The sequence below is a fragment of the Carassius auratus genome, unplaced genomic scaffold (genome assembly GCF_003368295.1).
Source record: "Carassius auratus strain Wakin unplaced genomic scaffold, ASM336829v1 scaf_tig00215128, whole genome shotgun sequence".
NCBI classification, from domain to species: domain Eukaryota; kingdom Metazoa; phylum Chordata; class Actinopteri; order Cypriniformes; family Cyprinidae; genus Carassius; species Carassius auratus.
In genome coordinates this window covers 12337-27208 of record NW_020527945.1, presented here as the reverse complement: position 1 = coordinate 27208, position 14872 = coordinate 12337, and the positions used below count along the sequence as shown (strand labels likewise).

General features: G+C 36.6%; 2 protein-coding genes across 4 annotated transcripts; both read right to left on the bottom strand.

The window, feature by feature from the left end:
• Nucleotides 1–549: 549 nt before the first annotated feature.
• LOC113093753 (uncharacterized) lies at nucleotides 550–4220 on the bottom strand. Of its 3 annotated transcripts, none has more exons than XM_026259311.1 (3): nucleotides 4054–4220; nucleotides 3520–3647; nucleotides 550–3426 (listed from the first exon to the last, which is right to left on the bottom strand). In XM_026259311.1, exon 3 carries the CDS (start codon nucleotides 3082–3084, stop codon nucleotides 646–648), a length of 2439 nt encoding a protein of 812 aa, XP_026115096.1. In that variant the 5' UTR covers nucleotides 3085–3426; nucleotides 3520–3647; nucleotides 4054–4220; the 3' UTR covers nucleotides 550–645. The 3 variants fall into 2 exon arrangements, with proteins under 3 accessions (XP_026115096.1, XP_026115098.1, XP_026115097.1); XM_026259312.1 differs by lacking the exon at nucleotides 4054–4220 and having other exon boundaries at nucleotides 3520–3953.
• An 86-nt stretch (nucleotides 4221–4306) lies between these two features.
• Nucleotides 4307–6828, bottom strand: LOC113093751 (uncharacterized). The gene is made up of 7 exons (XM_026259310.1): nucleotides 5939–6828; nucleotides 5711–5845; nucleotides 5518–5622; nucleotides 5242–5387; nucleotides 4928–5064; nucleotides 4749–4842; nucleotides 4307–4654 (listed from the first exon to the last, which is right to left on the bottom strand). Exons 1-7 carry the CDS (start codon nucleotides 6018–6020, stop codon nucleotides 4307–4309), a joined length of 1047 nt encoding a protein of 348 aa, XP_026115095.1. The 5' UTR covers nucleotides 6021–6828.
• Nucleotides 6829–14872: the final 8044 nt, after the last annotated feature.

Sequence of the window (14872 nt, the reverse complement as noted above, 5' to 3'; positions counted from 1 at the left end):
TCAAATAGACTCCAGCACAGTGTTAAAATAACTCCGCTCTTGGAGTTGAATTTTTAACACTTTTTTAGAGTTAAAATGTAACACTTTCTGGAGTAAAAATACTAATCCTACAGTGAGTAACTGTAACTCTGAAATTGAGTTAAATATGAACTCCTTTACCAGTGTTAAAATCAACACTTAAAAACATTCAATTTTACACTTCTTAGAGTTAATATTTAATGTTTTATGTGAAAATGACTACACTGAATGCCATTCTCTTCACTAACTGCTTTTATTTAAGCAAATCCATACATTAGCTTTAGAAATTCCATGCATGGACACACTTTGAAATTAACTGCAGTCATAAAATACAGTAAAATCTAACAGCAAAATGTTTACATTTAATACATGTAGGCATCTAACAGAGTGCCAAATAAAACTGCTTAGTAAAATTTTATAAAACATTGTCAACATATCACTGCATTATATAAAATCAAGCCGGCAGGATATATATATATATATATATATATATATATATATATATATATATATATATATATATATATATATATATATAAAAAAGTAGTGCAGGATTGTGTAACCTGAGGTAGACACTTATACATCAGATGAAGTGACAATTCACAGTGAACTCATTTAAATAAGAAATCAGATAATACAACTCTCTGATACAACATAAAATTGTGAATCACACCCATATGACATTTGGGCATCAAAAGATTTGAAATGTCTTAATCTTTCCCTTTCTATAACCAGTACCTTCCTTGGTAGGTTTTCACTCACTTGAAAAGCATGGAAGTGATCATGGAAAAATGTTTCATGCTCAATCAAAACAAAAATCACTTTACCATTGTGTAAAATGATTGAGGTTATTTTGCTGAAAACTGGCATGTTTTCATCAGTACCCGTGCAAACAAAGAGTCCAACACGATACTCAACACCACAACATCTTACCCACTTTGTGAGATTGACAGTGGCTTGTGAATCAACATGGAGAGATTCAGTTATATTTTCTGAAAATTCAAGTGTCTCAAGTGAACACATTTTGACTGGACCAGACTCAACTGTCTTTAAAGACAAGCATTCCCAATGATATGCTACTGCAAACTGGTGTTTATTTGCAAGCGAAACTGTCAAATTTTTGAAGTTCTTCACAGAATCTTTAAAAAACTTGTGTTTCGCTTCAAATCTCATGGTCCAGATATGAATGAGTGGTCCGATCTTTCTAATGCACCTTGGGTAGTGGACCATAAAATGATGTTTTGGAAGCAAGTTTTTTAATGGGAACAGTTCTTTAAAGAGTTTATGATGTTCGATAATAAGGTGCTTTAAATAAACGGTCATCCCCTCAGTGATTGAGTAAGAGAACACAATATTTATGATGTTCAACAACAAGAGCAACAAGCGCCAGTGCAAATCATCATCTGGTACCAGGTCACCAAATATCAAAGGTATGTTTGTGACTAAACACAGTGTTTGCGATGCATTTAAGCCTATTCCATGTCCTCCGCAGTCAAGATTAATATTTGTGGGCTTGTTTTTAGTTTCCATATAGCCATAATTAAAAGCATACGTCCTGTTCAACAAGCTTTCTTTAGAGATGAAATGTTCAATCAGATATTCAAAAAGCAGTTTTATCTCATATTGACCAACCCCTTCCAAAATATCATGCATGATATCGACAGCATAGTTTTCCCCAGTATTGAAATACTGCAAAGTATTGAGCATGCTTTTCCTCTTGATGCCAAAAGAAGAGGTTAGTGTTGGATCGTCTACCAAACTGGCATAATGCTGATCATTTAGTACTGGTGATCTTAAAGTCAAACTTGGGTCATCCTCTGAGAAAACTGACTGAGCTGAAGATTTATCAATTAAGCAAAATCGACAGAAATAATTTGCACTAAATGATTCCAAGAACCCAAGAATGCTATGCATACCTAAGTTATCACCAGTAATGAGGGCAAGTGTGCCACATACAGGTTGTTCAGCAAATGGAACAGCAATCCCAACAGTTTCTAATATTTTCAAGTCGCTTATTAAAGGTTTCAGTATTTCATCAATCCCATATTTCTTAACATCTTGGGCATGGAACAAAGATACCAAATGGATGTTCATGAGGGCAGAATTCACCTTTGGAGCAAGATTTCTAAGAATGAAGTAAAGGCAACCAATTTTATGAATTCCTTTTTTGGAACCAAGAGGATTTGCACATTCAAACTCGTCATAGTATAATTGAATTTGGAGAGCAAACTTATTAGTCGAAAATAAAGGATGATTTTTAAAGTAGCTACCATCGCAGAAGTCTTCATATATGTCAGACTGAGTACATGTTTGCATCATCTCACAAATGTTTTCATTTCTGAAAATGAACTGGAATGTTTTCAAAATTGGAATATATATGAATTTATCATTAACGGGAACTTGTTCATAAGTTCCAGTTTTGTTATTTCGTCTGGTGTCATACCTAACACCAAGGCGCAGTTCAACTGGGTCTACTACTCCCCATTTGTCTCTGAAATACTTTTTCCATTTGGTATCGGAGTTCAATTGGCTGAAAGGGTTGTCCAAACTTTTAAATAACTCTTCTATGGCTGGTCTTGATGGATTGTTACCTGGTAGTAAGTTTAAGACATGGTCCTTAATATTTGACTGCAAATCTTCAACAAATTCCTCCAAATTTTCAATTGTCGAAAGAACTACAGTATTTGGTACACCACTTGCCATAAGTTTTGCTATAATGGACGCACACATATCTTTCTTGTGAGTACATACTGAAGGGACTGCTTCAAAATTTTGGCACTGGGATGAAGTAGAAGGTATTTCATCATTTAAGGTATGAGAATTTTGTTCTTCACTTTCATAACTGGAAGGGGTCTCATGAGGGTCACATTTGTCACCAACTGAAGAATGTATCTTAATGAGATGTCTCCTAAATCCAGAATAACTAGAGAACTGCAAGCAACAATCTGCTTGACCACATTTCAGTCTTAGATTTTTCCCAGGATACATTCCATGAATTAGTTTGAGGTGCCTGAACAAAAGCAAAGCTGAACAAAAGGATGAAGTGCAGAGGAAACAACTTAACATTTTGGTTAAATAAGACAATTAGTGCTTGTTCAACAGTCTTGCTCTTAGCTCTTTGACCCTTGGAGTTTCCTCAGTTGTACTTATATCGATATTGTACACAGTTGTCTGCAAAAATGTGTACAGACTGGACAGAGCATCATCATACTTCACACTGAAAACAAAATGGGACTTGAACAGCTCATCAAAGGCACCCAAGGATGTACATGATTGACAAGGCAGAACTTTTCTGTCCAAGACAATGTAAAAGGTGGAAACCTGTGCTTTTGAAGTCCCTGAGGCGAGAAGATATGGCTGAGGGTTTCCTTCAGTTGTCAGGAGATGATCATCAAGGCTTTGGAATGACTGAAACATAAAATAAATGTCCCCTTTATAAACAATTTGTACAAAAAAATAGGCATCAAGTACAATATTTGGAATAGGATAGTCTTAACAAACCTTATGAAATTTGACCAGATGATCTGTTGCCTCTCCAACACTGATCTTCTTGGGCCGCTTTCTTCCAGCTGGTTGTGGAGTAAGAAGATGAAGCAGGACAAATAGAGAGGCCATGTCACTGTCCCATTCTGGAGACAGAAAATAACAGTAGTTATTTCAAACCAGTCTGTTTATGGCATCATTAAGTTAACAGCGTGGATTGTGTAATTTACAAGTAAAAACTATTAGTGGGGTAGTTATTAGTTGTGTGATGGAGAGCAAACTAAATTTCTAAATTTCATACTGTACATATCCAAAGCCAAGGTGACTTTTCCACGCATCACTTTTTTTTAATTCAAGTAGTTATGAACAGCATTCACAAAGCATGAATTTACTGATGAGCTTTTGTAATAGACTAAATTTTAAGAAATAACTGTGTTGTGTTTTTAGCAGACTTTTGGAAATACATTTTTTTTGGGAAATAATCAATAAAAACTTTAACCAGAAGATTAATTGATTCAAGTAAAAACATTACTATTTTAACGATGACTGTACCTGGATCATCAGTAGTATCAGATCCTTCTTTCAGTACAGCTTTCAGATGCTGTTTCAGGAGAGCAGTCTCTTTAAGGTTCCTGGCCTCCTGGATGACTTTTTCTTTGAAACTGGTGTTCCATTTTTCCAGAAACCTTGAAGCAACCTCTGCTCCAAACATTAGTGAGAAGTCTTGCAAAATCTAATTAAAAAACAAAAGCCAACCGTTTAAACATATAATGTAACATAATATTTTTAATAAAATTTCATATTCTTATTTAATATTTACCAGTCCTTTGATGTCCAAGAAACGAGGAAACATTTGTAGTACATCAGCTGAGCGCTGTGGGTTGTGAAGAATCTGCTGACGGTAGTGGAAAGTTTCTCTCATCTTCTGGAACACTAAGTCACGGTCAGTTGTGTGATTGAGGAGAGACACAGCTTCCAGACATTCATCTCCTATTCGCTGGTCATCTATAGTTCCAATCGTTCTTGATAATGTGGGACCTCCTTTCAGCTCCACTCTGCTCTGTGATGCAGAGGTGGTTCTGGATTTACGTTGCACGGTCTTTATACGCCACTCAAGAAAGCCTTTGTTGCTCTGAATGTCATAGAAATGTTCCTGGGAGGAAGCAGTATCTTATGTTAGACAAAATAATACAATTACAGTGACTCAAGAGCGTATAAGATGTTTATGGTTCGGTAGGCAAACTTACATATCCTTTTTTAGAGTATGGGTCTTTCAAAGATGGGAACAGGGACACAATCCCAAGGGCATGGAACTCCTTTGTTGCTTTACTAACAGTTCTCCTGCAAAGATGAAACTAATGTGTTAAGAATCGTTTGATTTTTTTTTTTTTTTTAAATGATAAAGCCATGTCTTGAAGGTTCTTACCCTTCTTTTTCATGCATGTGAGCTACAATTATGTTCACCATTAACCGCCTTGTGGAATCTTTCAAACTCCCAGTGTCTTCATACTCTTTGATCACAGTCATCCCTGCTGTCTTTGAAGTAAGAATTTGCTTTATATTCTAAAAGAAAACATTTAGAAAAATTACAACCACACTTGGACTTTTTTTTAAAACAAAAACATTAATCTTAATCAAATAACCATACATACCATTGAATACTTTCAAAATGCATTTCTTTTACAACATTATGTCTACAGCATAAGATCTATTTGTATGGAAGTAAAAAAAAAAATATACATTTCTTGCACTGAAACTGTCCGTTAAAGGTTGAAGCATTTGAGATCCAGAATCACTGCTGCTTAATCTGCTTGAGACAGACAATGTATCTGTCAGACTTGGGGAGGAGGGTCCTTCAACAACCCCTTGCTGCAGGACAGTCAAATCTGAAGATCACAACAACACAGTATAAGGCATATACAATCGAAGAGTTGCTTCAGCAAAACTTTTTTATGTACCATAGTGGATATATCCAGGGTCAGACCAAATAATCACATTATATATCTCTCTGCTTACCACAAGTAGTGAGCGTAACATATTCTGTCTGATTTGAAGAGGCACCAAACTCTGTCAGGTCTGAGAAGTCAACAGAATTCTTGGATGTTTCAGCAAACAGAAGTTCTGAAATGCACACATGTTTGTCTCGGAGTCAAGACACAAACTCAGAAAATATCTATAAAACAAAACAAACATTATTTTAATGTCCTACCATCATCAGTGTGGATGATAAAACACATTTCTTTGGTTGTTGCAAGTTCTGGGAATACATCCTCATCCACCTCTATGCCCTGGTCATCTGTGACTTTCAATGTTGTATTCTCTGATATCATAAACTTCTGTTGGACTAAACCATAATACCAACAGGTTATTTACAAAAGAAATTACAAAACTAATGCTACTTAGTCTTTATTAACTAAATACTAAATTTAGAACTTACCTGCACTAAGAAAATCTGAGAAACAAACTTCTTCCAGTTTTATATATTTTTTCTTCCCTCCAAGTTGCACTTTTATCAACATCTTGACCTGAAATTAAAGAGAAAACATGTTATTTAACATAACAACTAATGTTAGTGTGATTGAGAAACTGTGTGTGTGTGTGTGTGTGTAAGTGTAAGCTGAAAACCACGCGCTCTCAGACGTATTTATCATAGCTGTTACAATTCAAAAAAGTACAGGCCTACACTTTCACGGCTCAAAATGTATCTTATTAGCAGGGTACCCTGCAGTTTATTAAAACATTAGGCAATGCTACAGACATAAGGCTGCTGCTGGATACAAGATATTACCTCGTCGACTAAGGTTTTTTTGAGCGGAGTCACCTCTTCAGTTTGACGGAAAAACACACATTTTCAGAAACATGGTGAAAGGAAAGATGCTAATGTTAGCTCGTTCACATCAGAAAAAAAAAAAAAAACAAAGAAAAAAACACCGCACAAATCAGCCACATGTTCCGAGTTAACTTAACGGTCAACAGTTCGCCACGACATTACAATACAGAACGTAACAGCTACGACAAAACGTATCTCCGTCAGAAAATATCAAACATTTTGAAATATATATTTTTAATATGTATATAAATACGCTTTTACATACCTCACGAGTCACGACGAAGTACAAAACTCCATCAGTCCTTCGTGCTGCTGAACCAGGGTCGTGTCATGGCGCACTTTCTTAACATTTAACTCCAGACATGGTGTTAAAACACGCTCCTTAACACCGATGAATGAACTCCAAAATAAAACACAGCCAAGGAGTATCCCATAACACAAACTTTAGTCAGAGTTAAAAAATAAACTCCAAAAATCTAACTCTTTCACACTTTTATGCCTAACTCCTAAATTTTCAACTCCAGAAATTTGCTGTGTAGAGCCCCAGATACAGATCCCCTGTAAAGACCTTGTCTCAGAGGACCACCAGGACAAGACCACAGGAAACAGATGATTCTTCTGCACAATCTGACTTTGCTGCAGCCTGAAATTGAACTACTGGTTTCGTCTGGTCAGAGGAGAACTGGCCCCCCAACTGAGCCTGGTTTCTCCCAAGGTTTTTTTCTCCATTCTGTCACCGATGGAGTTTCGGGTTCCTTGCCGCTGTCGCCTCTGGCTTGCTTAGTTGGGGTCACTTCATCTACAGCGATATCATTGACTTGATTGCAAATAAATGCACAGACACTATTTAACTGAACAGAGATGACATCACTGAATTCAATGATGAACTGCCTTAACTATCATTTTGCATTATTGAGACACTGTTTTCCAAATTAATGTTGTTCAGTGCTTTGACGCAATGTATTTTGTTTAAAGCACTATATAAATAAAGGTGATTGATTGATTGATAATAAGATTTTAATTAATCAAATAGCATCAATGTGAATCTAGCCAATTATATTGCAAGTTATTATTCCATTATAATCCTATATAAGTAGAGGTCAAGTCAAGTCAAGTCACCTTTATTTATACAGCGCTTTAAACAAAAAACATTGCATCAAAGCAACTGAACAACATTCATTAGGAAAACAGTGTGTCAATAATGCAAAATGACAGTTCAAAAAAAGGCAGTTCAGTTAGGAAGAAATATGCCTATGTGGCCAGATGAGAAACATCTGGAAAGACATACAAAGGGGACTTTCTCTGCACCATAACAAGTAAGGAACCCATTCTCTCTAAAGAGGAATCAAATTGTAAGCATAAGGAAAATTGTGAAATATTTGGAACGCCCTGTATACTGTACATAAGGAGATACCACATAACATTAGTAAAAAAAATATACATATACATAATATATAAAAAACTGGATGACGAGTAATTTTTTTACTACTAAATTCTGAAAAAAAAAAAACCAGAGGTGTTAGTTATAGTAACTAAAAACTCTGCATGTAATAACCTAGAACACTGTCTAAGTCTTGATGGCTGCTCTGTCAATTCTTTGTCATCAATTTGGAACCTAGGTGTGCTATTTGATCGCAATCTTTCCTTAGAAAGCCACATGCTTTATTGGGTGGTTGTTCTGCACGCTTAGTAAACAAACTACAGCTAGTCCAAAATGCAGAAGCAAGAGTTCTTACTAGAACCAGGATGTATGACCATATTAGCCCGGTCCTGTCAACACTGCACTGGCTCCCTATCAAACATCGTATAAATTTTAAAATATTGCTTATTAATTATAAAGCCTTGAATGGTTTAGCACCTCAGTATTTGAATGAGCTCCTTTTACATCATAATCCTCTACGTCCGCTATGTTCTCAAAACTCAGGCAATTTGATAATACCTAGAATATCAAAATCAACGGCAATTTGATAATACCTAGAATATCAAAATCAACTGCGGGCGAAATATCCTTTTCTTATTTGGCTCCTAAACTCTGGAATAACCTACCTAACAGTGTTCGGGAGGCAGACACACTCTTGCAGTTTAAATCTAGATTAAAGACCCATCTCTTTAACCTGGCTTACACATAACATACTAATCTGTTTTTAATATCCAAATCCGTTAAAGGATTTTTAGGCTGCATTAATTAGGTAAACCGGAACCAGGAACACTTCTCATAACATCCGATGTACTTGCTACATCATTAGAAGAATGCCATCTACGCTAATATTAGTCTGTTTTTCTTTTATTCCGAGGTCACCATAGATTGGCTTTATTAAAGTCCCCAAGAATGATTAAAACAGAGTCCGGGTGTTGTTGTTCTGTGTCTGTGATCTGATCAGCGAGTTTCTGTAAAGCTAAGCTCACGTGCACTTGCGGAGGGATGTAAACACTCACCAGAATGAACGAGTGAAACTCCTGCGGCGAATAGAATGGCTTACAGTTAATGAAGAGTGTTTTGAGGTTTGAGCAGCAAATCTTCTTTAACACAGTTACATCTGTACACCAGCGTTCATTGATGTAAAAGCATGTCCCACCGCCGCGCAAGTTCCCCAATGATTCTGATTTGTGATCCGCTCTAAACAGCTGAAAGTCCGGCAGATGGAGCGCGCTGTCCGGTATAGTGTCATTCAGCCAGGTTTCCATGAAACACAGAGCAGCAGAGTGTGAGAAATCCTTACTTGTCAGAGAGAGCATAAGGAGTTCGTCTGTTTTGTTAGGTAGAGAGCGGAGATTTGCCAGATGGATGCTAGGCAACAGCGTTCGAAATCTGCACTTCCTGAGTCTGACGAGCGCTCCCGCTTTCTTCCCCCGTCTGCGCGTCCTGAAGCGCTTGATCAGCGCCGCTGCTCCTCCGATAACAACGTTCAGTAAAACGTCTGAATAATTTAAATCCGGTAAAAGATCTTGTGGTGTGTTCTGCCGAATGTTCAGCAGTTCATCCCTGGTGAAACTGATCGTGTTTGTTAAACAAAAAACAGGAAAAACAAACAAAAACAGTACAAACACTGGAGAGCATGTGGAAGATTTTTATTAGTAAGGTTTTAATTAATCAAGTATATAATCAATGTGAATCTAGCCATTTTTGCTGCTAGTTATTACTCTATTAAAATCTTATAGGTCTAAAATCTAATAGAAAGTTGCCTACGCCCTGGAATGTACAAAACTGATGAGAAACAAATGGTCAGACATACCTACAGGGTCTGTGTTTAGAATAAATCAAGCAGAGGGCCTCTCTTCTCTAGGGATGTATGAAAAGTGTAGTCGAAAAGAAATGTTTGACTATGTGGAACCGCCCCATATAGTGTATATAAGGAGATACCAAATAACATTCGAGAGATCTCCTTGCAAGGAACTCTCGGCTTTGTTTTGCTGAAAATAAAGTCTTTTCTTCTGAGAGAAAAATCCCTGACTGAGTGTGATTCTTCGGAGAACCGGCAAAAGTCACCACAAGCCAAGCACTGAAGCAGCCATGTGTGGCGCCATCAAGTGTAATTATTAATAATACAATAATAATATTATTACTAATATTGTATTATTACTAATATTGTCAGAATAATAACCCACAACCCACACTTACATGCTCTTTTTGTTCGAGTTCTGAAGAAACTGTACACTTATTTTGGTCATGTTAGTACACTAAGAAACTTTGGGATGATAATGGTGTGTTTGTCAAGTGTAAGATTTTGCCAGGCTTCTCAGTACATATGAAAAACATTATATTTGGGTATTATGACTATGACCCCTCAAACGAAAATATCAGTTTTGTTATTAATAAAAAAAAATCTTTAAAAAATTTCACATTCACAAATGCAAATTCTCCATCTGTAAACCTGTCTTCTCTGTTTTCCTAAAAGAAATGGAAAACTATTTGAATGTAATCTCAGTATCTACGAATAAGAAAAGTGTAAGGACTGTTAGAATTTGCTCTGCCTTTGATCTCCTTGTGCAATTTTGTTTAGATTTTGGCCCTCTTTTCTTTGGTTCTATTTTATTAGGGCCCGAGGTGCGAGGACCCTCTTGTATCTGCTTTGTTTATTAGGGCCCGAGCACAGATGGTGCGAGGACCCTCTTGGAATTGCTCCGTTTATTAGGGCCCGAGCACTGCAGTGCGAGGACCCTATTGGAATTGCTCCATTTATTATTATTATTAGGGCCCGAGCACTGCAGTGCGAGGACCCTATTGGAATTGCTCCATTTATTAGGGCTCAAGCCCGAAGGGGCGAAGAGCCCTATTGTTCTTCTAAGGATTATTCTTGTTATTATTATTATTATTAGGGCTCAAGCCTGGAGGGCGAGAGCCCTATTGTTTTCCTTAGGATTATTTTTTATTATTATTATTATTATTATTTTTTTCTAACGTTACGGGGGCTTTTGGGGTCCTTAACATGCTCGAAAACTCTTGAAAATTGGCACACAGATTGGAACCTGCGGCCATTAGGGTCGGGCAGAGACTGATACACGGGCGTGGCACAGGGGCTCTACAGCGCCCCCTGGAATACTGAGGGCCATATATCACACATACTTGCACGTAGACACATGAAACTCGGTACACATGTAGATCTCATTAAACCAAACAACTTTCGTACTGCATGTCATAGGCTCCGCCGAACAGGAAGTTGGCTATTTAGGGTTTATTATTCATATTTTTGGTCAAAGTTGTGGGGGCTTTTGGGGTCCCTAACATACTCAAAAACTCTTGAAAATTTGCACACACTTTGGAATCTGTGCCCTTTAGGAGCCTGCAGAGGCTGGGACCCGGGCGTGGCACAGGGGCTCTACGGCGCCCCCTGGAACACAGTCATAAATGTTGATGTATAGCTCACACATACTTGCACATATTCATATGAAACTCAGTACACATATAGATCTCATTGTGCCAAACAATTTTCGTATTGCATGTCATTGGGCTCCGCCCAACAGGAAGTCAGCTATTTAGAGTTATGTAAAAAGCGCATGCTCTGGAATTTGATATACTTGTCATAGGTTTTTTACTCGTTTACCACCAAACTCGGTCAACATGATCTCAAGACATTGGGGATGAAAAATTGCCAGGGGATTTTTGATATCTCGAACGGTTTGCTCGTGGCGAGGCGTTGAAATTATGGCGAGAATTGAGAAACAGGAAGTGTCTAATACCATCCACATACATTTCCTGATTTCAATCAAACTTCATCAGATTATTCATTGTATGATGTCGATCACATATATGTGACTATTAGGAGTCAAAGTTATAGCGCCACCAACTGGCAGCAGGAAGTGTGTCATTTTCAAAATGCTTGGAATTCAGCATCTTATTTTTACTCGATTTGCTTCAAACTTCATCAGAATAATGTTAAAACACAGCCGATATAAATCTGCTGGGGGGATATTGATATCTAAAAATATTGTTGCCGTGGCAACATGTCAAACTGGAATACTTCTCAGGTGATTTTGAGGCATATAACATGCTTAGAATTTCATCAAACTCAGTACACATATCAGTATTAGTGACAGCTAGACACTGGCAAAAGTTCATAAGAGGGTGTGGAAGAGGCACTCTATAGCGCCACCTTTTGTCAAAAGTGGGGGGGTTAGTTTTAGCTACAAACACCAAACTCAGTACAAAAATTGTTCTTTTTAAGACGGACAACTTTCTAATTCACAGTCATCAGCTACGACCAACAGGAAGTCGGCTATTTTGATTTGAATGTGGATTTTTTTTACATTTAGCTGTGAATTAATGCATACTGCTCAGAGGAGAGTAACACTATACACACCAAACTTTGTCTACATGTTGAAAAAACATTGAGGAACTTAAATTGTGAATGGGTTTTGGATAGCTTGGATGGTTTAGTGGTGGTGATTTTTTTAAATGACAGTAAAAATGGAATTATTAATGTTCCTGCATTTTTAAATTCCAAACACTTCAAAACCTTTTTTCATACAGAAAAAAGTCATTCTGAGGAAATATGCATAGTTTCATGACTTTACAACACTGTATGGATAACAGAAAATTAAAAAACTGTCAGACATCTGATCTCACTCTATCCCCCTGTTTGAGTGTGTGTGCTTAGACTACCATTGTCTGAGAGAAATAGCGCCCCTACAGGTGCAATTCCCGCAAAAAAAAGGGAGGAGACTCTCTTTTATTTTCACTTTTAAATCGGTTAAAATACAAATAAATACTTGGATTTAATTCACACTGACAAGCTAAACCAACATATATGATTATTACCATGTCAGGGCTCATTAATAATTGATGTGTGGTCAGTGATACGTGAGAAACACGAGAGATTAATCACCGCTCTGAGCAGGAGCGTGTGGAATGATGAGCTCAGAAAAAACGAGTTTATTCTTGTTTCATAGCTATTAAAAATAAAGTATTGCAGCGATATCACACAATTCACCAATTAGAACACACCAAGAGCTAAATTCAGATGTTTTTGAACTGTTTGTGTGAAAACGAAATATTCGCGGCTGCCTATCTGAAATCACCGCCTCCGACCAGCGTGTACAGTGTCACTAGTTCAAAACAAACTAATTTGTTCTTGTTTAAGAGCTTTTTCAAATAAAATATTGCCATAAATGCACACAATACACCCATTATAACACAGCAAGCTAAATGCAGGTGTTTGTGACCCGTTTATGTGTGCAAGACTATTTGAAAGCGCGACTGGCAGAATAACGTATCTCTCGAGCTGCAGGGTTCTGCCTTTCGTCGTACGAACGAACACATAACGGACAAGATTATTTCAAAATACATAATAGCTTGGCTAATATAAACGAAAACAGCCAAGTGAACATAAACTTTTGAGAAATAAATCTGAAGTGGATCTACTCGGTTTGAATATTAAGTGACCGCATTTACCTGCTTCTGTCTTCAATTTTAATCTATATATATAAAAAAAGGAAACTCATTTGTCTTGGCTGCTTTTTTAAATGTCTGTGCGTATTTATTTATTTACTTTTTTATACATTTTGTATAATTTCATAGTTTATGTATTATAATTATAAAAACATAAATACATTTAGCCACTTACATAGAAATATCTTAGGCCTTATCCTTTTCTGACAGTTTTAGGGATTTTTAAAAATCCTAAAAAACCTTATTTGTGCTGCAAATAATAATTTCAAACTCATTTGATACTGACCTATGACATCCTGTGACATGATATTTATTTGAATTTACATAATCTCATGGATGTAACAGTAAATCTGTTCAGCTCACAGATCAAGACTAATCTGTAATTCAAGCAGAACTTTGTATATATATGAAATTTGAACATGCACAATTATACAAAAATCACTTTTTAAAAACTACAACAAAAAATTTGTTTGGACTACAACAAGCATTTTCCTGGATTTGTGATATCACAAATATTGACGAATGGGATGTGAATTGGTTGAGCTGCACTAAAAAAAGGCAACGAGTGTGATATACACGTAGTTGACCATGAAGACTGGAAGAGAAAAAAATAACTATGAAGGAACTTTTCCTTTACTGATAAAATGAGCCAAAAAAGACATTTCACTCAGACTGAAAAAAAAAACAAAATTATTAGATCCTCATGAGAAATATTCAAAATTAGATCACTACAGTAATTACAAAGTAAAGACATGACCACTGGACAGCAAAATGCTTACTGGGTCAGAAGGGTCAGAAAGAAAAAAAAAAACAGATGGAGAAGAACAGAAACACCTAAATTGCAAAAGAATTAAAGTTAAGAATTAGGTGTGACACTATAATGGAACATTTAGTCTAGAGTGCCACCATTTTCCAGAACTGCAACTTTCCTGGACTCTCAGAATTACAATGTGTCAGGTTCTGAGAGATGTAAAAGATCCCAAAAAAAAGGACTTAATTAGAATAACATGATGTACTGTGGAATACTATATTTTAAGAATTTATATATTGGCTTTGTGAACGGAATATTTTGAGTGATTCTTGAAGGACTAGCATCCCCTCCTCTTGAACGACGGTTTGAGGAATATATCTTCCAGATAGTACCGCGACTCCCTATATGGCGAGTATGCAGTCTTCATAGGGCACCAACTTCCAGAGGGGACACCATCCCAGTTGCTAAAAAAAAAAAAAACATTCACCGTTCTCCCATCCGCGCTCGCGATCACTCGCACCTCATGTTTGCGGCTCAAATTTTGAATTTTGGATGGACATCAGCCCGGGTAAAGGACATAAGCTATCAGGCACAGAGAAAAGAAAATTAGAGAAAGTAAAAAAAAAAAAAAAAAAAACAGGCATAAATTTGGCTTGACATTGGACATTAGAGAGTCTCAAATTTAGGGACCGTCTCTAAAGTTATATGTGATCTTGTTATACACTTTTCTAACATCAGTAGCATTTGAAGAGTATGACTTACAGTCATAAAAACAACTGTAATTGTTCATCTACGTGACAGCTATAATGCACAATAAAATTAAATGTTTGATGTTTATTAAAACAAACTGTAAGTCATATGTAAATTATGCTACTTTTTCACATGGACTCAAAAGCAAATTTGA